Raw genomic sequence first — 22,399 nt, forward strand, 5'->3', positions numbered from 1 at the left:
GGGGAGGGAAGTATTTTGGGTGTATGTGAAGTGGGAAATGGTTGAAAGCATAGTGTGTTGTACAGAAGATGATGTGGGAGGTCTATTAGGAGCAGGAGAACTCATTGAGGGAGTTTGGGAGAACATTGGTTCAGATTAAAAGAAATGAGCAGGAACAAAAAATAATATAAGAACTTAGATGGTGGATAAGACTCAAAGTCAAGACCAGGAAGGTTGGATTGAGAGTAGGTATGGAAAATCACTATAGAACTTTAAAGAAGGAAATGAATAATGTACTCAAACAACAGGTAAGGGAGATGATTTTCACATTGTTCAAATTGTTATATTACAGCAGAAATCCCTGCATAACAATTAAAAAAACTTCTGAATTTCAGTCAGACAGTGTTCAATAGAACACCATTTCAGTAGTGAGGAAAAAAGTGGAGGTGGTTCATTGGATCTATTAAAATGTAAGCTCCTTGAGGGTGGGGACTTTGTCTTAGCCAAACTTTGCCTCTCCTTCACCACCTAGCACAGTGGTCTGAGGGAAGCTATTTAATAAATGTTTATTGATTGATTTATTATTACTTATAGCAAGTTAGCTCAAGTTAAAGATGGATTGGTTGGGAGCTTCAAAGTGACTAAGACCTAGTTGGGAGCAGAAAGAATATAAGTTCCAGAGACATTTAAAATGGTGGCTCTTTCTGGTATGATAGCAAAGTTGGATAGAAGAGAACCACTTGGGGAAAATTTAAGGCATTTGGTTCTTATGTTTTGAAGATGGCAGGACAACCTAGTAGAGACATCGTGGCCATTTGCCATTCATTGGCTCTGGGAAGGCAGCCAAGAATAGGGGAAGTATGTCTGGAAGCTTTTTGGTGACACAGGTAGATGGTTGGAAGTTTTTGTTTTTTGTTTTTTGTTGGGTTTTTTTTTTAAGTCTTAAAAGTGAAAATAACTAGGCTCTTAAGAAGTACCTTAACAATGGAGAGACTAGTTAACCCGAGGGTATGCAGGAAGATCTTCATCCCTCCCCTCTTGGTAATTGTGCATAGGGTCGCATTGTGTGACACATGCTGTGTTCTAGAATGCCTGGGAGAAGTGGTGACTGGAGAGACCACCTTCTCCAGAACAGAGAGCAGTTGATCATTTAAAAAAAAAAAGTAGTAATATTGCTCCTACAGTGATCCAACCACTAATTCTGATCATTGAGGTAGCATTCCACTCCAGATGAGTTCTCAGCCTAGCTCTTCACAGTCAGACCGACATCTCGAAAGTGTAAATCTCAAGCCAAATGTTAACACAGCTCCCCCTAGTGAAGGAAGAGGTCCTAGAGATTCAGTAGATAGTAGTCAATTAGATGGCTCGGTAAGTGCCTGATTTAATTTAAGCATGATTCACATCAGCAAATGTTTAAAGTCTCTCTCAAGTACTGAAATAAAGACTAAAGCCCTGGTGTTTTCACTCTTTGATGCATGGTATTGGCTCTTTCTTGTTTCCAGGCTTTTAAAGGACCATAAGTCACTCTTACAAAAACATATAAAAAGCTGTTTTGAAATTATGAGATTTATCCAGGCCATCTGAGGATGACAGAGTTGATCATTTTCTCAATTCCCCCTGGCTTAGTTTAGTTTCAAAATTCTTGGTTACTTCCAGCCTGTCTGTTCTTGGAGTTCCTATACACTCCCTCCTTAGCATCTTTCTACTGAAGTTACTTCTCCATATCCAGATGTCCTTTTATCTTTAATCATCATCCTCTCCCTGTCACTGAAAACCTCTTTGTTGTTCAGCTGTCTTTGTGCTCTTAAGAATTCCTCTGTTCTCTCCTCTCCCCAAATCAGTGTTAATAGGAGAATACAACAATTGAGAGAGAAATGTTGAGTTATTTAATGTGAGAGAGGTTTATGCCTCAGGATATACGATTGTTGGTGAAGCCCAGTTGAACTAAAGTTCAGGAAACAGCTTTCCTACTATGTCCCATATAAGGAAAGAGGGTTCATTATTAGATAGGAAACTCAAGTAGCTTAGCTTTACTATTGGATTGTTACTTTTTTACTTGATAGGTTTTGTTTTATTATATCAGTCACTTCCCAGGCAACAGCCCTTCTCCCACATTGAACCTTCCCATAAAACAAAACCTTCTAAAAGAATATGACAGGCAGCAGCAGATTGTGTGTTTCAGATCTCCCCTCATTTCTTAGATCTTTTGGGCTCCTTACTAATTTATAGGAATGTTAAAATTGATGAAATTGGTGTGTCAAACTGAATACTAGATAGGATAGATTCGTACAAAGTAGGTATGGCAGGTTTTTCTTTTCCAAAACTTAAAGGCTTGGGTTCCTGGGAGCAGATTATATTTGAACCAGGCCCTTGTGAATACATTTGGTTTCAAAACTGACCCCTCCTGATACTCTGATTCCATCTTGTACTCTCCTCCTCAGCTTCCTCTCTGGCTCTGCTCGGATGTATCACCTGTTCTGCTTACTAACTTTCTCCTGTTTGGTTCAAACCCCGTTAGTTTGGACCTTGGGTTTGCCCAGTAGCTTTCTTTCTTCCTTTGTGTGCCTGCTCTAGTCCGTGTACTCTAAATCCATGATCCTACAGATGACTGCTCTTAACCAGCCTCATCATACCTCTCTCCGTCATCCAACTCACTTAACCCCCTTTCCACAGCCAGCTCCTTTTGCATATTTCATAAGTCCCGTATAATCATGGGGTGTTTTTTTTGTTTTGCTCTATGTGATCATCTCTCTACCCCCACCCTTTTCCTTTTTATTAGAAGGGTTTGGAAAACTGTGTTCTGACAGCATTTCACATAGATACATGTATAGTATAAGGGAGTATTTCATCCCAGCTCAGGGGAAAAAGTGAAAATGAAGCAAAAATTGTGAGGCTTTGATATCCTGGGTGTGCCCTTCAGCCTGTGGTGAAATACTACCTTCTCTTCTTTCAGGAGCACGACATAGAAACAGCTCATGGCGTGGTACACGTCACCATGCGAGGCTCACCAAAAGGAAACAGACCGGTTATTCTCACTTATCATGACATTGGCCTAAATCGTATGTATTTTGTTGTTATACTTGCCCCCTTGTCCTTTGTTATTGTCTTTTTTTTTTAAGTCAGACTATAATCTGGGTTCAAGACCTAGAGGAGATATTCTCTTTTCTCCTTTCTGAGAAGTGAGCAAAAATATAGAATGACATTTGGATTTTGCACTCTGGGTATAAGGAATACCACACCTGCTGATGGAATTCATAACATTCAATGAACTTGCTAAAACAAGAGAATAGAGATCTGTCTTTGCCCTGGATCTTATTCTTGGCTCTTTATGTTTTAGAACTGACAATTCAGAATGTAAACTCTTGTTATATTCTGGGTCACTATAAGCATCTAAGCCATAAAAACATTCTTATTACCATCTAATCACCAATGACTTAGTATTCAACATGCTACTTTTTTTTTTTTGCTTTTTTTTTCTGAGGTGATCAGGGTTAAGTGACTTGCCCAGGGTCGCACAGCTAGTAAGTGTTAAGTGTCTGAGTCTGGATTTGAACTCAGGTCCTCCTGACTCCAAGGCCAGAGCTCTATTCATTGCACCACTTAGCTGCCCTAACATACTACAAATTTGAAGGGAGTTGGTTTGACCATTCTTGGTTATACCATGTAGTCCATACACATTTGCCTTTTCCCCTTCTTTATTGCCTATACTGTGTGCCCATACTTACCTGTCCATTCTTTTAGTTTATTTAGATAAACTGCTCCAATTCACTAGGCAGTTACGAATCCTCTGCTTTGTGTTTGGTGGTGTTGTTTTTTTGTTTTTGTCTTTGTTTTTTTTGTGGCTTATATTTGAAATTCCATTTCAGCACTGTAACTTTCATGAAGCCTGCTGATAATAATAAGTGATCTAAGCAGCCACAACAGATGATTAAACATTAGATTTCCATGCACTTAAAAGGAGGATAAACCCTTACAGGAGAATTAAGTTGGTCTGCTGGCCAAACACATTGCTTGTTAGCTCGATTTATAAGATGGACTAAGAGTGTGTGTGTGTGTGTGTGTGTGTGTGTGTGTGTGTGTGTGTGTGTGTTGGTTGGGGGGTATGAAAGGCACAAAAATCATGGATCATGTACATACAAGTTAACAAAGTGTATTTGTGGAGGATGCCATTTTATGTATTATCACTAATGGTACATATAGTTTCCCCATCTGATTTACCATTGACAATATAAAGAATTAGAAATGAATGGTCATTTTTTAAAAAACTGTTATTGAAATGTCTGACATGGAACCTTCTAAATATTTTGCTTAGTGGGATAGCAGTAAAAGAGAGAATTAAGTGACTTGGCAGAAAGAAGCTGTGAGATTTAAATAGCAAGGACTTAAAGAGGCATCATGTAGGAGGGGGATTGAATGCAAAAACTGGTTAAAATAAATTTAGTGGAAATGAACGTCTTGTTACCTCTGGGTCCTTTTTTCCCCCCAGATAAGTCCTGTTTTAATGCATTCTTTAACTTTGAAGACATGCAAGAGATTACCCAGCATTTTGCTGTATGCCATGTGGATGCTCCAGGCCAGCAGGAGGGTGCACCCCCTTTCCCAACAGGGTAAGACTACAAATAAGTTATTTTGAGCAGCACACACTGGGGAAACATCTGATGTGAGATGGGGAGAGCAGATTATAGTGAACATTAACATGGAAACTCTGGGAAGACTTTTGAAATTGTTACCCCATTTTGTGTAATCCCAACCTAAAAATGATTCTAGCAAAACATCCACATTTGGCCCAACGTATTGACTTAACATTTAGATTTTGTATAGTCAGTTAGAAATAGATAAATGTATTACATTTTCCCAACTCTTAATATTTCTGTATGTTCTTTTGATCACAAAAAAAAAGCAGTATTGAGGTCACCGTGAAGACCCATGTACTGACTACCCATATATAGTGGGACCAAAGATCTACTGCCAGTCCCTTCTCTCCCCTTTGTTAAACTGCAGCAGCAGCATTTGCCCAGCTGTCTGTTTTCATTCTGTATACTTCCCTTGACCATCACACGCGCGCGCGCGCGCACACACACACACACACACACACACACACACACACACACACACACACACACACACACACACACACACACTGTCATCTCTGAAGCTTGAGAATCCTTTTCCCCAGATCTGGTTATTTAGGCTTCGAATATTGGCCTGAACAGTTAGAAGTTTGTGGTGGTGTTCCTGCTGCCTAAAGTTGAATTTTGGCTGCAGGTGGACTCAGTATTTCTTATCATGCCTGAACAAAATCTTCTCCAATCTCATAAGCAAAAGACAGAGCCCAGGCCTCAGGGTGCCTAACTCTATCTAGCCTTTTCTTCTGCTGGTCTTGAGGTGCTGCCCTTTGACAGGTGAGTCATATGAGACATAGGTTGTTATAAATGAGAAGCAGAGCCCACCATAGACCAACTAATAAACTGTTCGTATCTGTTATCACACTGGGGCTTGCTCTATCCCAGCTTGCACTGACTATGAAAAATTGTAGAGGTAACTACAGCAATAGGACAAGAACTGATGTTTCTTCTTGTAGGGTCTTCTCTGGTCCTTGATTATGCTCTTTGGGGATACAGAAATAGGGTGGTTTTTTTAGTTTTCCTCTGGTCAGGTTCAAGATGTACAGACGAGGGAAGGAAGCACCATTGCCGTGGTCCTTTTGCCTGAAGTTCCTACACAGCCCTAGGAATCCTAATGTCGAGTTTCTAATTTAGAGGATGTCAGCAACTCCCAGGGAGATGGAGAGGCGAGTAGAGGCTGAGGAGTCAGTCCCTTTTCAGAAGCTATGGAAATACCAGAAAGAAACAAAATCTTAAAAATATTTTCTTTTTCTTCTTGTTATCTGAAATTGAATAAAAGTTCTGATGCAATTCAAAAATTCTGAGATGTAAGAAAAACTAGAAACAAAACTGCTGAGGGAAAATGCTTGTTTTAAAGCAGAAATATTTCTAGAAATGTCAAGGAGTAAACTAAAATGTAGGCTCTTGGAGGACATGCCATTTTTGTTTTTACATTCCCAAAATAACACTTTGCACATATTAGGTGCTTAGCAAATGTTTAAATTAAAGTGGATATTTAAAGAAAAGGAAGGACGACCTCCTGCCAGAAAAACTTGGGAGTAATCAGTCAACAAGCAGTATTAAGCACCTGCTTTGTGCTTACATAAATGGAAGGTGCTGTAAAAGCAGTGACATTGTTGGAAGGTGCAGAAAACACAAATGAGATAGTGGCATGAAGCACAACTGATATGAAAACTAAATGAAACCATAAAGCGAAGATTAAAAAATAGAATTTAAAAGATAATTGGCCGCCATATAAGAATACACAGCCAGGAAGGTCACGTCCATTGTTGATCATGGTTGCTTTGTTGGTTGATTTTGCTTTTAACTCCTTTTCTTTGTTATAGAGGAAAACTTGGAAGTGGGGGGTGGGGGTGCAGTGGGAGTTTGGGGGGAGGTAGGAAGATGGTGGGATGTATCTGGAAATGACTGATATAAAAAAAGGCATCAATAAAAAAATCCAGAGAGCTTTATACAAAAGAAAAATATACAGTTAAATCTCTTAAGATAAATTATTCTCAAATTTCACAAGTGTAAGGATAAAAGATCCTTCAGACAAACAAACCCAAAAAAATGGAAATAGAGATAGCCCAGTATGATATAGAGAGCTGGCCCTGGAAGTCCAGAAGACTGGGTTCTAGTCCAGTCTCTGAGTCATGCTGACTGTATGACCCTGGACAAATAAATCTCTTGACCTGTTCAGATGTTTGATGTTCATTCAGAAGAATTTTTGAAAAGAACAAGCCTCAGAAAAATTCGTCAGCCAAAGTACAAAGCTCTTCCAATTAGAAGCAGAGCAGTGCCCTCAGATTGCTGAAATGCATCATCAAGGTTTGTTCCCAGGCCCATATTCAAATCCTCTCTGGACTGATGCAGGACTCCACAGAACTTGTCTTCTCCTATCACTGTCACAGCCATTACTGTCATTGTGCCCAGAGTTTGTTCTGTGCCATGGTACAGCGTTGGAGAAGGAATTTAGGGGAGAATAATACATCAACTCAACAAGAAAAAACTACATGAATCTGACGGTAATATCAGCTGATGTTGAAAAGGTTAGCTTTGGACATTTCCAACCAGATGTCCCTTAGGTATCTCAAACCCAACATATAAACAAGCCAGAACTAATCATTTTTCCTCACAACCCATTCTTCTTCCAAACTTCTATCTTTCTGTTGAGGCCACCACCATCCTTGGAAAGCATCCTCACTCACTTCATAGGTGCAGTCAGTCCAGATCTCATCATTTCTCTTCCATGGTCTCTTTCACATTGTCTTCTGTCTCTTCATACCACAACTATGCTACTTTGAGCTATCATCAAGCCTGAGCTATTATGAAATTCTTCCCTACTCTTGATATAGTCTTAATGTAAAAAATATCAATTAAAATGGCCACTTCTGTATATACAATAGACTAATGGACTGATAGTTTCTCATTATTCTTGCCTCATCTTGCTTCACTCAAATCCATCCTCTTCATAGCTGCCAAAGCACAGTCTGACCACATTGCTTCCCCACTGAAGAAGCTTCAGTGGTTCTCTCTTACCTCCAGGATCAAACACATTCTCCTCTATTTGGCTCTAACCTGCTTTTCTGTCATTGCTATACATTACTCTCTTTTTCATTCTTAGGTCTAGCCAAACTGACCACCTTCTTTCGCTCTTCCTCATACACAGTGCACCACATTCCTCTCTCCATGTCTTTGTACAGTCTGTTCCCCTGCCTGCCATACAGTCCTTCCTGATCTCCACCTTTGTTTCCCTTCAAGCTCAGCTCCCAAGGTCTTTCCTGAGACCCCCAGTGATTGTCACTCCCTCCTAAAATTACCTTGTATTTACTTTAAACTTATATGTGCATTCATTCTCTCCCTTCACCTTTCCCCTCTTCTCTGTGTTCTATTGTATATACGGAAATGGCCATTTTAGTTTATATTTGTTACATTAAGATTATATCAAGAGTAGGAAAGAATTTCGTAAAAGAAAACATGCTGATAACCACATTTGTACAGTGCTTTGAGATTACATGTATGGCACTTCACAAGTTTTAAAGTACTATATAAATGCTAGGTGTTATTATTGAAGCTTGCAAGATACTTAATCACATTTTGCCTTGAAATAACTCCATGCCATAGGATATGCAAAGGGAAACCTTGTAAAGGAGAAGGATTCCTTATAAGGATTGATTTAAGGAGCTGCAGGTGTTTAATTTAGCCTGGAGAAGAGAAGACTAAGGGACGGACAAGTGCTCGAAAGGTCTTTTTTAGGCTCCAGAGGGCAGAACTGATGGATGTTGTAAAGAATCAAATTGAGCTTCAATGTCAAGAAAAACCTCCTGACAGAGCTGTCTAGAAGTGGGCTATCTCTGGGGTTCCCCCTCATTGCAGGCCCTGAAACAAAGGCTACCTTGATGGCCACTGACAGGGTTGGATTGCTTGTAGTCAGATTCTTTTTCTGGTATAATTTGAAATGAATAGACGTTGGGCTCCTTTCCAACACCGGAATTCTGAGACCTGTCAGAGGCAGGATTTAAAGGCAGATTTTCCTGGCTTTGAGGTTCAGCACTTTTTCCGCTATGCTCTATTTTCTCTCAAAACCAACAAAACTGATCAGGTCTGTCAGGTGCTAGGCAAAATAAATAAACAGAATAGAGGTCCTAGAAGTACATTCAAATGTATGTAAAAGGTTGGTCTCTGTGTATTAAACATTGGGGGCAAATCATTTTTCAGTAAATGCTGTCAGGAAAAACAGATAGCAGTGTGGTAGGGGGAAAACAGCCATACCTTATATCATAATATTTAAATGGATCTGTGAACTCATCTTTCCAATGATACAGGTTGCAACCCATCTGTGCCTTCCTGTTCTGTGGTCCATGTTCTCCCTAAAGTTAATCACAGGGGCTCCACCCACCTCACTTTCTCCTGACATCATGAGAGTGCCAATGAAGTACTCCAGCCATTCACCATCTATGTTAGCACTTTCCATGTTACCAGTCCCTCTTCTCTTTCTGAAATACAACACATATGACCATTGAAAAAGTTAAGAAAATTGGTTACTACAGTCATAACAGGTTATGATGGAGAGAATCGGTATTAGTGCAAATGGACGAAAAATTATTGGGGACAAGGAAGATGCATTTGATTGTATAGCAGTGTTTGAGTAACTAGGGAATGTTTTTCACAGCGTATTGATCAGATAAAAGGAATACATATGAACCTAAATTGATGATATCCAGTTGAGACTGGATAAATGATCAGGAGATATGAATAGATACTTTACAAAAAAGATAAACACTTATAAAAACACTTAACTTCACTAATCAAAGAAACAGAAATTAAAACAATTTTAAACCACCACCTCACACATGTGAAATTGGCAAAAATAAAAGCAACCAAGCCCAGTGTGGGGAAGCCAATTATGCTTATGCATTCTTGGTGACATTTTAAACTGGTAGTCTTTTTTGGAAAATAACCTGGCAATTCATAACAAAAGTCATAAAAATAATTGTATCTTTTGAAGCAAACATACCCCTAGAAAGAGTCCCCCAGTGTTTGAAATTAAAAAGGAAAAATAAAGTATTGTCTTATAAAGTTTCCTAGACATTGTTTATAAAAGCAACAACAGAAAGTAGACACAACCTTAATGTTTGGGAATTGTCTGAACAAATTGGCACAGCTGTTAAAAGTGCCAACCACAAACATCATTAAAAGATATACAAGGTAAAGAAAGCAGAAATAGAAAAACATCTATACATTTTGGCTATGACTGTGTTGTTGTTTTTTAACTACATGCACATATATGTGTCTTATACACACACATATGTCCCTTCATACTCACAAACGTTTAAAGAGATTAAGATGATGTAGACATAGTAAAGAAGTTTATTATTTATAAAGACAATTGTCATTTGTATGAAATACAACCCAAGTTCAGTTGGTTTTTCTCATGTAAAAATTAAGACCATAAACATTTCTTTAAAAATCTAGATAACATAGAGGACTTCTTGAAGACTAATGTAGTATGAAGCCGCCATTCCTAGACACAGCCACGTGGCCTGGGTTACATCCTGGCTCTGACTCGTACTTCATGTATGACATTTGACAAGTCACTTATGCTCTCTAGTACTCTAGCTGGCTCACCTGAAAAATGAGAATGACATTTATAGCATCCTCCTCACAGGGAGATCATAAAACCACATAGTTGTGTGATTTGTTAATGATAATGATGATGATGGTGGTTTCAGGTACCAGTACCCTACCATGGATGAGCTGGCTGAAATGCTGCCTGCCGTCTTAACTCATTTAAGGTAAGTTTAGAGGTGATGCAGTTGAATGTCCCTATATCTGTGCTATTAAAGCTGATGTTTCCCTCAGCTATCTTGTTCCTGTTTTAGGAAGAGGATTCTGGGTGAGGGTGTTATTCCACTAGTAGTCCAGGTAGTGCAAGTCTAAGGAGGATAAATGGGAATGTTTGAAGCCGGCCAGATCATGAAGGGAAGGAGAAGAAAAAAAACAAAGACAATACTGGGACTTCCCATATAAAGTTAACCTTTTTAATCTTGGCCTGTTTTGCAGCTTGAAAGGTATCATTGGAATTGGAGTTGGAGCTGGTGCTTATATCCTCAGCAGGTTTGCTGTGAGTAAATGATGGGAATGGGCCCAAGAACCGAAGGCTACATACTGGTTTTGTGAGCTGCCCTTGTCTAAGACATGCTGCTTCATTAAAGGGCAAAAGCTAAAGGACATCGAAGGAGTGAGCTAAGACATGCTTTAAGCACCAAGGACAGTTCCCCAACTTTGCCTCTGAGAAGGGCCAGCTAGAAAAATCCAAATATAGGCTTGCATAATAGGCCATGCTTTCCTCTTCATATACCATACTGTAAGGCCATATGGAAACTGGGAAGATGATGAGATGGAAGGGAAAAAAAGAAGGAACCTTCTATAACTGGGGCTTGTAACTTTTTTGGTGTCATGGACCCGTTTGGCAGCCTCTGGATACTTAGAATGTTTTTAAATGCATAGAATTACCAGCAAAATTAATTCTACTGAAACAAGTTCACAGACCTCAAGTTAAGAACCCCTACCCTAGAAGGTTTTGAAATGGTTAACATATATAAAAGACACTTAATAATTTGTTTTTATATAAGATAAGTTTAAAAAAAAAAAGGCCCATTTGGGGAAAGGAGAATAAGCTTTTGAAGCCAAAGTTTTATTCTTATCTTGCTTCTTCTCTGATTTTTAGAACATGAAAACATGTATGCAAATAATCTCAAAAGTGAAGAACTGTTCAAATCCCTTGTTAGCTATTATCCTAAGAAATTTACATGCTTAAGAATCTCTAGCTCCAATAGGCTTGCTTTCAAGTTTCAGCATTTTGTAGGGGGATGATTTGGGCTAAGGTACAAGATACTTGTAGAGAACCAAAGTGATAGTTTTATGACCCCTACTACTTAAGTACCTACATATCAACAGTAGAAATTCAGAATTCGTATCAGCCCTTAATTAGTGCAGCAATTGATAACCATTTTAAGAACTATCCTTGGGATTGCCCATTCAGATATTAACTCTTATGTGAAGGAATTGTTTTTCTGAGTTCTTGCCTCACACTTACCTGCATGCTTTCTCATCAAAGCAGAAAGCCCACCTTCCTCTTTTGGAACAGGAAAATAATTAGCCATGCTCTTACAGTGTTAGGACAACCTTGTGGGGCCTGGTTGGAAAAATGGTACTCTCTTTGCAATTACTCTTTCTCCTCTATAAAGGCATAAAAGTGCTGATGTGTCTGTCTCTTTTTTTTTTTTTCAGCTCAGTCATCCAGAGCTGGTGGAAGGCCTTATGCTCATCAATGTTGACCCCTGTGCTAAAGGTTGGATTGACTGGGCAGCCTCCAAAGTAAGTACCCGTTCTGACTATCCAGGCACTTATCTCACAGTGTGTTCCCTAAAGTTTTTGGACATATGCTCTTTGAAAAGGAAGAAATTCCTCCTTTCTGATGTGTTTGTTGGGGTTCAGGCAGAGGTAGCAAGTTGAGTTCAACCTACTCATAAAGTTGCAGAGTCTTACACATATAAATGATTTGAATGCCAGTAATCATCATGTACTCATGGAACTCATCTATGCCAAAATAAATTCACTGTTTTTAGGTTGAAAAAATTATTTTGAAATAAGTTTTCCTTGACTGCTAGAATTTCCAAGTGTTCCTGCCGAAAGAATGGCAGCAGCTCAAATTAGTGGTGGTCTGGAATTTACCAAAATGGAATTTTAAAGGGCTGCATGTAAGCGCTGTCATTGATTTTAAAGAGCTAGTCAGGTAGTAGAGTGGACGCAGAATGGGAGTTGGAAAGGACCCCAGAGGCCATGTAAGCCCAGTCCTGTTCCTGAGCAAGAATCCCTCTGCTGCGTGCCCGAGTGGTCACTCTTCCTGCACTTGAAGGACTCTGCTTTGTTGTTGCTTAGTCGTTTTGCAGTCATGCCTGACACTTCTATGACCCTGTTTGGGGTTTTCTTGGCAAAGATACTGAAGTGATTTGCCATTTCCCTCTCCAGCTTCTTTTACAGATGAGGTAATTGAGGCAAACAGGGTGAAGTGACTTGCCCAGGGTCACACAGCTAGCAAGTGTCTGAAGCCAGATTTGAACTCAGGAAGAGGAGTCTTCCTGATTCTAGGGCTAGCACTCTGTGCATCTAGATGAGGAGTTGTGAGAACAACTGAAAATAAGACCCCATAGGTTAACATCTACAGGGAAGGTCCATTTAGGAGGGATGGAAAACTCCTTAGAATGAAATTTTGAGGATACGAAGAAAAATGATTAATGAGGGAGCTGTCTAAAGAAACTGGGGTAGATACAAAGGGAAATAAGTGACCACACAGATTTTTAAGAGACACATACATACAACCGAGAGAATAGCAGGTAAGGGAAAATAAATAAGAGTTCTATATGAATGGCATAGGCTTATAGGATCGCTGCCCGAAGTTCTGTTGCTTACAATGAACTTGATACTGGTCAAAAATGTGAAAGACAATAAAAAAGGGTGGTTTTTTTTTTCCATGTTGGGGAAAAGAGGATCGAAGAAGAGATAGGACCATGGCTTGGGGTGGATGGGACAATAATAACTAATGACAGAACTACAGCTCTAACTAGGGAGGGGTACAGTAGGAGAAAGAGTAAGCTATCATCTATGACCCTATGATCCTTTCTCTAATCCTACAGTTATTTTTTCTATTTTCCACAATCTTTCAAAGATCTCTTATAGGCAGTGCCTCTGAAATCACACTGCCAATTCTTCCAGGGCTCTGGATATAGTTCATCCTGTGACTTGAATAGAGGACAATTAGGTACTCTTTTATTTATCCTGGATATCAGACAATCAGTTGTTTTTATAGCAAACGACGGGCTAGTGAGATTGCCTTTGATTCCTCACAAAATTCTAGAGCCAAGTACTAAATGGATGGTTAGTAAATATATAGAAAGAGAAGTGGTGATCACAGTGAACTTTACAGTTTTATCAAAGACAGGTCATGCCAGGCCTGCTTAATTTCCTTTTTTAATGAGGTCGCCTCAGCAAGAGAGCAGGAAAAATGTTATAGCCTTATCTTGTTTATATTTTAGCAAGGCATTTAACAGGGTCTGTCACCTAGTTCTTATAGTGGAGGCAGCAAGGCAGCACAGTAGATAGAAAGCTAGGCCTAATATCAGGAAGACCCAAGTTCAAATCCAGCTCTCTAGTGGAGTATCTCAGGGAATCTGCTTAGCTGTGAGGTATTCCCCCAGAGACTACCTTCCAAGAGGACATCAAAGCATTACTGACTGTTCTTTGGATCCAGCGATGTTACCGGTTCTGTCTAAGTCTCCTGTCTAGCCCATATCTCTGTCTTCTGGTTGCTGGAGATAGTGGTGCCGCTGTAGTGTGTTTGCCCTGGTCAGAACACAGGTGAAGTATGATCAGTTCTGGGCACTGCATTTTAGGAAGAACACTGACAAACACTGATACAGCACCCTGAGGACAAGGATCAGCATGGTGAAGGAGTTTCAAGATCATGCCATACAAATACCAGTGAAAAGCTGGGAATGTTCAACCTGGAAAAGAGAAATGAACTTAGGAGGGGATGTGATTGATGTCTTCAAGTATCTGAGGGGCTGCAATATGGAAGGCCTTGTTCTGCTTGGCTCTATCAGGTAGAATTAGGAATTATATGTGTGGAAGTGGTGGAGAGGCTGATTGAAGCTTCATGTAAGAAAACATTTCTCCTTGTGCCCTTGCACTTTCTACTCGGTGTTTTATTCTTGTTTATGCCTTTTCTCTTTAAATAACTTACCCCACCCCACTGGTGTCTTCAGTGTCTGTATCCCTTCTCATTGTCACCTCCATCTCAGAGTGGCTGCTCACACATAGCAGGCTCTTAATAAATGTTGGATTGAAAGGAGGAGTTGTGATTGGTTGTCATCAGAGGCTCTACTATCACAGCTCTTTCAGTCGTGACTTGTTTGCTACCAGGGACCCAAGGGACACAGAAAACCAACCCATCAGAAGATTCCTGGAGATGCTCAGCGCCTCTGTCCCATGATAATGCCATTTCCTCTTCATTTTTGACTTCAGGGATGCAGTGGAAATTCAGATGATGTGAAAACAAAAGACCAATAAAAATTTACTTAAAAAAAGAAAAACGAAAACTTTACATGAGTATGTAACATTTAATTTCCTTCTTTCTAGTTCTCAGGCTGGACAACTAACATTGTAGACATTATTTTGGCTCACCACTTTGGGCAGGTAAGCATAATGGTTAACATACCACTTCTGACTTGGAAGTTTTATAATCAATGGCAAAAACTAAGTCATGCAGTATGGCTCTGAGTGTATTACCCCATGAGCAAAGCTGTCTTGTTTGACTCCAGCAGACTCATTGGCATTGAGCCTGTCAGCCATTTCCCAAGGTGGTAGTATGAGGTAATGGGAGATGAGGGACCTCCAGAGAATATAACTGGTCATGATACATAACACCATGCAACAGCTAAAGTAAATACTATCATTATAAAGTCCCATTTGGCCCAGAGACACCCAGTACTCTGTGACAGTTGGAAGAGCATCTCACCAGTGCCAGGTAGCCCTTAGAGAGACAGAAGGGAAGGGGATGCTGTCATTTGCCAACTTCAAGTTCTTTGCCAGATTTCTTTTACAGACAGAGTAAGATCTAGAAATGTTTTATGGAAATGACACACTTACAGAGTGGAATTTGAGGAAAGGGTACATGTAATTTATGGAAGAAATAATAGAGGCACAGGAAAGCAGTAGAAAACATGAGAAAACAGGCAGGTGAATCAAGGGTTGGGTGCTCTGTGGTATCTAAAAAAGGAAGAAGCCGTGGGGCAGTAAGAATAGCAGAGATAGGAATAGACTCAGCATTGACCTCTGGAATGGAGTTAGGTCCACTGATTTTTGAGTGGGTAGCTTCTTTTCTTCAAGTTATTCTGACCTGACTTAAATATCCAACTCCCATGAAATGCTAAATGGTCATAATAAAGTGACTATCGTATGTGTAAGATAAGTGAAGATAGATTTTGATGGTGATAAATCAGAAACCTTTCCTAAAGGAAGAAAGATTGATGAGGACACGTCCCTAACCTTCTGAAACTGACATAGTAAGGTAGCTTGATTATAGGGCTCTCTAGACCATTGGATGGTGATGATTTATATATTGCTTTAAGTTTTGTGAAACACTGGCCTCACAGCAACTTTGTAGAGGTTGTAATGCAAATACTGTCCTCCCTTTACAGAGGAGGAAACTATGACTATGAGTAGTGAAGTCATGATTTCCCCATGATCATGTAGGCGGTATGAGGGGACCTTGTAGGTCTAACAGTTTTTCCAAGATGTTTCACTGCCTTTCTAAAACAAAACCCAGTATGACATTTCTTATTTTCTTTATGATTTTAGAATTTAGAATAGGCTTCTTTTTCTGGGTCTATGTGAGAAAGGGCCTGAATTGTGTCTCCCTTAAAAACGCTAAATTCAAAGATGAATTTAGCAGTTCATACACACCAAGAAGTCTGTCAACAGAGTGCTCTGTTCATCTCTTGCCCCTGAGAACAAAAGGGACAGCTAGTTCACTGAGGATGAAAACTACCTGTGCTCATGTGAATCGAACTTTTTTCTAGCTTGGAGTTTACCTGCACCATGTCTCCTCTCTTTTAGGAAGAGTTGCAGGCCAATCTAGACCTGATCCAAACATATCGACTCCATATCGCTCAAGATATTAACCAAGAAAATCTGCAGCTGTTCCTCGGTTCATATAATAGGTATGAAATGCAACTTTATGTAGATACAGCCTAAGAAGACAATGAACACTAGGAAAGGGGTGAAAAAAGTTCTCATTTCTGCTTCCATTGTATTTGGTTGGTTTGCTCTTGTGTGGCTTCACCTGCCACAGCAACCTGTGAGATAGCCACAAACATTGTTATTCCTGTCACATCGTAGGGGTTAGGGATGCAGTACCCCCCACACATGAAATGTTTTGGCCTCCCTTCAGACCAGAGAGGAAGTCTGAATTTTTTCCTTTTTCTTCTATGGAGTGTTCATAGTACCTCATTGTAAAATTTGGGTTAAATATTTGATCATAGGCTCTGTGTTGTCTGCTGCCTTTGTGTGTTGTCTGTGGCTTCCACAGAATTCCCCATTTAGTTTCTTATGCCAACCCACAATATATGGAACCTGAGACAGGGAAAGTCGAGATGTGGAAGGGATAACTGTAGCTAGCATAGCTCCAACCGAACTGGTTTTAGTTTTAAGGCTGTATCAGTTTTCTTTATACTGTAGGGAACCAATGAATTTAAGACGCAAGGCAGCATGAAAGGGAGAAAGGACAGAGAGGGGAACATTACAGTTTGACCTCATTCTGTGTCATTTTTCCCCTCCACTGCCTTACTGTAAGATCTTCCATTTGGGCACATATGCATGAGTAGTGGGGTTTTTATTTCTTTACTTACTCCAAAACATCCATACCTGCCCTAAATCACTGAGAAAGTTTGTTTTCTGAGGACTCAGGAAGGGATTCAGAAAATTTCTGTGAAAAACTCAGGAGCACATTTACTGTAGAGCCTTGTAGTTTATGTGTTTGGCTGACATGAACCCTCCAGTAACTGTTTTCAGTTCAGCCAGGCTTTATTGAACCTTTTTCTGTGTTCAGACATTATAGGAATTAGAGAAGCATGAAAGGTGGTCCCTGGCCTTGAGGAGCTTAGCTAGGAAGCTGAGAACCTCTGGGGCATGTTGTAAATTTTTCCGATAAAGGTCTCATTTTCAAGATACATAAACTAATTCAAATTTATAAAAATAAGAGCCTATCAACCTGGGGAGGGGGGAGACATTCAGATGAGCTAGGTGATAAGTAAATAAAGTGGGGCATTTATTTAGGGTCGAGTAATTGCAGTCCAGTACAGCATGCTGCCCTATTCAGACAGGGATGCCCAGGGGGAAAGGGGAGAAGGGGGTTCTTATAGGACATATCCATGGTAAAAAGCGGGACAGCATATACCCTGGGTACACAGAATAGCTGAGCTACGGGAAAGGAATGTTGAAGGTGTTAAGAGATTACAAAAACAAGGTTGCAGAAATGTCCTTGGAACTATCTCTGTACGGGAACAGGGGAGTTAGAACCTGCTGGGGTATGTGGGGGTCTTCTTGGGAGCAGTTAGAAACTGCTGGTCAGAGCAGGGTAGGGGCCCATATTTTCCCAGGGGTTGGCAAGCATTTCCTAATTGATAGGAATGGTTGTCTCCTACCTTTTCAGCTGTTTCCCTTTGCTAAATCATCTTTTTGTCCCAGTCCCCATGAATGCATGGGTGCCTGTGCCCCAGGGCACTGTGGTGGTTCCTGTTCTCTCTTGAGGTGATATTGTAACCTAGAGTGATAAATGAGATAATATCTGTAAAGCACTTAGCTTAGTGAGCAGCATTTATTAAGTGCATGTCAAGTGTCAGACACTGCTAACTGCTGGGGATACACATCTGAGCAAAAAGACACTCCCTGCCCTCAAGGATCTTGTGATCAAAGACAACATATTCTGCCGGTCAGGAAACACTTATTAAGTTCCTACTGTGCAGCCAGGCACTGTGCTAAGTGCTAGGGATACAAAGGAAGTCAAAAACAGCCCTGCTCTCAAGGAGCTCACTGTCTCAATCGAAGAGACAACGTGCAAATAACTGTGCACAGACTATCAGGATTAATCAGAGATAATCCACTGAGGGAAAGCCAGAGAATTAAGGATCTGGAAGGGCTTCTTGTAGGAGGTGGGAGGAATTTTATTTGGGATTTGAAAGAAGCCAGAAGGAAGAGCGTTCCAGTCATGGAGGACAGCCCTTGGAAACGCCAGTCACATAAAAAGGGGTGGGGGGAAGGGAATGGTGCCCAAGTCCTGAGAATGAGGGGTGTGAATAGGCAGATGGGGAGGGGGGACAGCTGTATGAAAAAATGCTCCAGAAATCCAAGTTTTAAAATGCAAATTAAAGTAATCCCGAGGTTCCACTTCACAGCCATCAGATTGGCAAAGTTGACTAAAGAGGAGAAATGATAAATTTGCGGGGAGAGGCACATTGAGGTACTGCTGGGAGCCATGACTTGTTCATCCATTCTGGAGGGCAATGTAAATAGCCACAGGGAAAGCAAACTTTCTGATCCTGAAGAGGATGCTTAAAAAACACAAAACAAAACTAGAATCTAAGGAGCTGCCCATCACTTGGGTGATGGCTGAACAAACTGTGATACATCAAGGTAATAGAATATTACAACTCTGTAAGAAATGACTGAAGAGAGAATTTCAGAGAATCCTGGGTAGTATGAACAGAAGCAGAGGGAAGTGAGCAGGACCAGGCCACTGATTTATACAAGGACAATACATTGTAACATGTTGTGAGGAAAAACAGCTTTAAAGGACTTTAAGAAGTCTAATGTAAGCAGTGAGCAACCATGACTCCAGAGAGGCTATGATGATGAAGTGTTACCTGCTTTGTGACAGAAGGGGACAGACAAAAGAGAGAGACTTCTGGACGTGGTCACCGTGTGGGTCTGGTGTGCTTGGCGGTGCTTATTTTTTTTTCTGTTTTTTGTTGGTAATAGCGGTATCAAAAGAAAAAGATTATTATTTTTTAAATGCACAACAAAAGAGAGCTGATGGAAGGAAAACATGTAAGCTTTGAGGGTTACATGTTGAATTTGTATGCTTGGAGAGAGGAGCAAACTGATTCAGGGTTTATGCACTGGTGCTTTGCGTATGGAGGTGCTCATTTTCTTTGGTTTTTGAATTCACGATAAAAACACAGAATGAGAGAAAGTTTAGAGGGAAGCACAGACAAGCAGGACCGGTTTTTGTTTGTTTGGTTGGTTGGTTTTTGTTACTGTTTTTGGCAAGGCAATTGGGGGTTAAGTGACTTGAGTCACAGAGCTAGTAAGTGTTATGTGTCGGAGGCTGGATTTGAACTCAGGTCCTCCTGAATCCAGGGCTGGTGTTCCATGCGGCACAGTTTTGAAAGTGATGTGTTGAGTTTATTTTTTATATATATATTTTAAAGTAAGCCGTATGGAGTAGAGATTCGTAGTTTCATATATAATCCCCTTTATCTTCTACTCTGTATGTGGAAATGCTTTTCTGTTGTTACGTTCAGTATTTTTAATTGGTGACTTTGGAGGGAGCAGTTCCAGTTCTATATAAAATGAAGAAACCCCAGGACTTATTATTCTGAATAGGAAGACACTAAGGGAGACGTGATTGACTGCAAGTATTTGAAGAGTTTTTGTATGGAGGGATGAATTAAATTTTATCTTCTTGGCCCAAGAGGGCTGCTTAGAACTGTGAGTGGAACGGGTGAAATAATTAGCTTAGAGCAAGCCTAACTCTGTGCTGAGCTCTGGGGGATATAAATTACAAACACATGGACAGTCGTGTTGGGGGGGGCCCTCCCCAAGCAGCTTACCCTCTAATTGGGAAGACAGTACATAAAGGGGAGCTAGGTGGTAGAGTGGAGAGAGCCCTGGGACCAGACAGAACTGAAAAATCACTCAGCAACAGCAGAAAGGGGAGGGAGTGGTGACTAGGCTAAGACGTTTTGCTTTGGAAAGTGCCTGGCCTGGAGAGTAAAGCCTTAAGGAAATAAATAGATTGGCACACTTTTTTATGGAGCTGTGGGAGTGTTGATTTGATTATGGCTCCAGAACTGGAAGGGGGAGGATAGGGAGTGAAGCATGTCTCTGCAGTGGACCTAAATTATCCATGAAGTACTCAACACAGGACAGTGAGGCCTCAGGTGAGGGAGGGTAAACTTCCTGATTAGAGAGATTTTGAAATAGAATGGATTGTCTTAGGGGAGGTAGTGGGTTCACACCAGCTGGAGATACTCAAGTAGAGGGTACAGAGCCATTTGGGGGTAATTTTGTAGAAGGGAATTCTGTTCTGGTACCAGTTAGACTTAATTGATCTCAGATTCTGTGAAATGTCCACTGGCACAATTCTGCCTAACACGCATTGCTTTCTTTGATTTACTCAGTCGCAGAGATCTGGAGATTGAGAGGCCCACACTGGGCAATAATGACAACAGAACGAAAACTCTGAAGTAAGTGTCCCCACATTCTCCACATGAATGCTCACTTATGGACAAATGTTTGTTTTCTCTCTTCCCTTCCTTCCCCCTCTCACCCTCCTTCCCCCACTTCCTCTACCCCTTCCTCTTCTCTTTTCTCTCCTCTTCTCTCTCCCCCCCTCTTTCTTCCCTTCCTTCCCCCTCTCTCTATTTTTCCCTCCCTGCCCCTTTCCTCACCCACTTCCTCTGCCCCTTCCTCAGAATAATTCAGTATTCAGAGTGTATTCAAGTGTATCCTCTTGTCTCTAAGTGTCGCTCTTTGTCTGGTCTTTACTTAGGTGTCCTACGTTACTGGTGGTAGGAGACAGCTCACCTGCAGTTGAGGCTGTGGTATGTGTGTGCATGATCTTTCATTCCCACCCCACCCCCCTAGATTTAGGGTTTGCTACTTGTTTTCAAAAATAGCTAACCCGAACCCTTTCCCTGTCCCACCCCACCCCCCTATTGTATATGGCACCTAGCTCTGCAGAAGGCAGTCAGGTCAGCCTTTTTGTGTAGGGATGCACAGTATTGCCACAGTCAGCATTCTGTTTGGGTCAGCCAGCAGCCCCCAGCCTAACAAAAATAACTGTCATCAGGCCACTTTCCACCTCTGTCTTTCTCACACACGCGGCATATTGGCTTAATTTTTACCCAAATGCTTGGTTATCTGATTTTCCCCAATGACCTTGTCTTTTTTTCCGATGTAAAATCAGGTAGTGGATACAAATGGCAGGGTTTTCAAAACATAGGAGAAGCAGGTCAGCAGGTGAGGTGGGACAGTGATAACTTACTGCGCTTGTGTATGCACACTCACATGTGTGCATGCATGTAAACGTTCTCGAAGAACCACCAGAGCAAACTTCCTTAGTTTTGTGAAAAGTTCAGTTTTCCAGAATCAATCGTTCCCTGACCCCATAAAATGGATGAGATATTATACTATGCCTTAGGATTAGTACAGTGTATTTTCCTTAAGGGAATAGGAAGGTCATTGCATACAGCTGTTATTCAGACCAGCATGGCATTTAAGTTTCGGTCTTCTTCACCACTGGCCTCCTAAGGAGTTGAGTGTAAGGGGTCAGATTTTGCAAGCACCAGGATGGTGGGTTCTTTGTCCTTTTAGGATCATCTTCAGATTGATCTTCTGTTTATTCATTTCTCTGGGAATCTTTTCTTTTAGGTGGAATGCAACGCTCGCCTGGACCCTATGAACACAACTCTACTAAAGGTAACTGCAGCAGTCTCTCCACTTGCCCCCTCAGTGGCACCTATCTGTCAGTAAATCAGGCTGGCTGCCTGAAAGGAGGCTGTCTGTGTTGTGAATGTCGTAGCCACTTGTCCATTTTCCCTTCGGTGCTTTTCCATCAGGCAGGCTGAATACTCATGAGAGTATTCGTGCTCCATTCCCGTTGATGCCAATGTAGAGCAGCCCAAGAGTCAGTAGTCTCCCAATGTCTATTCCGTTTTCATTGTGCCTCTAACTAGATTCTCGTTTTTGCTTTGGGGAATGACTAAACTCTGCTTGTATGCTTAAAAGACCTAAGACAGTTTTTCTGATACAGTTTGCCAAAATGTTGTGTCATCTAACAAATCCCTTCCAGGTTAGTGTCAGGTTAAAGGTAAGTCACGATCTTGAATAAGCCGGCCACTTCTGTATCCCCCACCCTTTGTAAGGTCCACACTCCCTCGCCTTCCTCTAAAAACATGTGTTATCACAGA

The 22,399-nt window shown here is 40.8% G+C and overlaps 1 protein-coding gene across 8 annotated transcripts in view; it reads left to right on the plus strand.

Annotated features, from left to right (window-relative positions):
- Positions 1–22,399, plus strand: part of NDRG3 (NDRG family member 3) — a 70,250-nt gene that overhangs the window by 42,546 nt on the left and 5,305 nt on the right. For 4 of the 8 annotated variants that reach the window (XM_020998687.2, XM_020998690.2, XM_020998688.2 and 1 more), the window contains 10 exons: positions 2,933–3,038; positions 4,466–4,586; positions 10,319–10,381; positions 10,650–10,710; positions 11,880–11,966; positions 14,787–14,843; positions 16,266–16,369; positions 20,609–20,674; positions 20,980–21,031; positions 21,861–21,908. In XM_020998687.2, the coding sequence (XP_020854346.1) occupies positions 2,933–3,038; positions 4,466–4,586; positions 10,319–10,381; positions 10,650–10,710; positions 11,880–11,966; positions 14,787–14,843; positions 16,266–16,369; positions 20,609–20,674; positions 20,980–21,031; positions 21,861–21,908 (765 nt within the window). Of the gene's footprint in view, positions 1–1,058; positions 1,348–1,980; positions 2,151–2,198; positions 2,277–2,932; positions 3,039–4,465; positions 4,587–10,318; positions 10,382–10,649; positions 10,711–11,879; positions 11,967–14,786; positions 14,844–16,265; positions 16,370–20,608; positions 20,675–20,979; positions 21,032–21,860; positions 21,909–22,399 lie in introns of those variants that run through there. The other 4 variants (XM_020998685.2, XM_020998686.2, XM_078150242.1 and 1 more) reach the window with 4 other exon arrangements.

Source organism: Phascolarctos cinereus, unplaced genomic scaffold (genome assembly GCF_003287225.1).
Source record: "Phascolarctos cinereus isolate Bilbo 61053 unplaced genomic scaffold, phaCin_HiC Scaffold_2;HRSCAF=192, whole genome shotgun sequence".
Lineage (NCBI taxonomy): Eukaryota > Metazoa > Chordata > Mammalia > Diprotodontia > Phascolarctidae > Phascolarctos > Phascolarctos cinereus.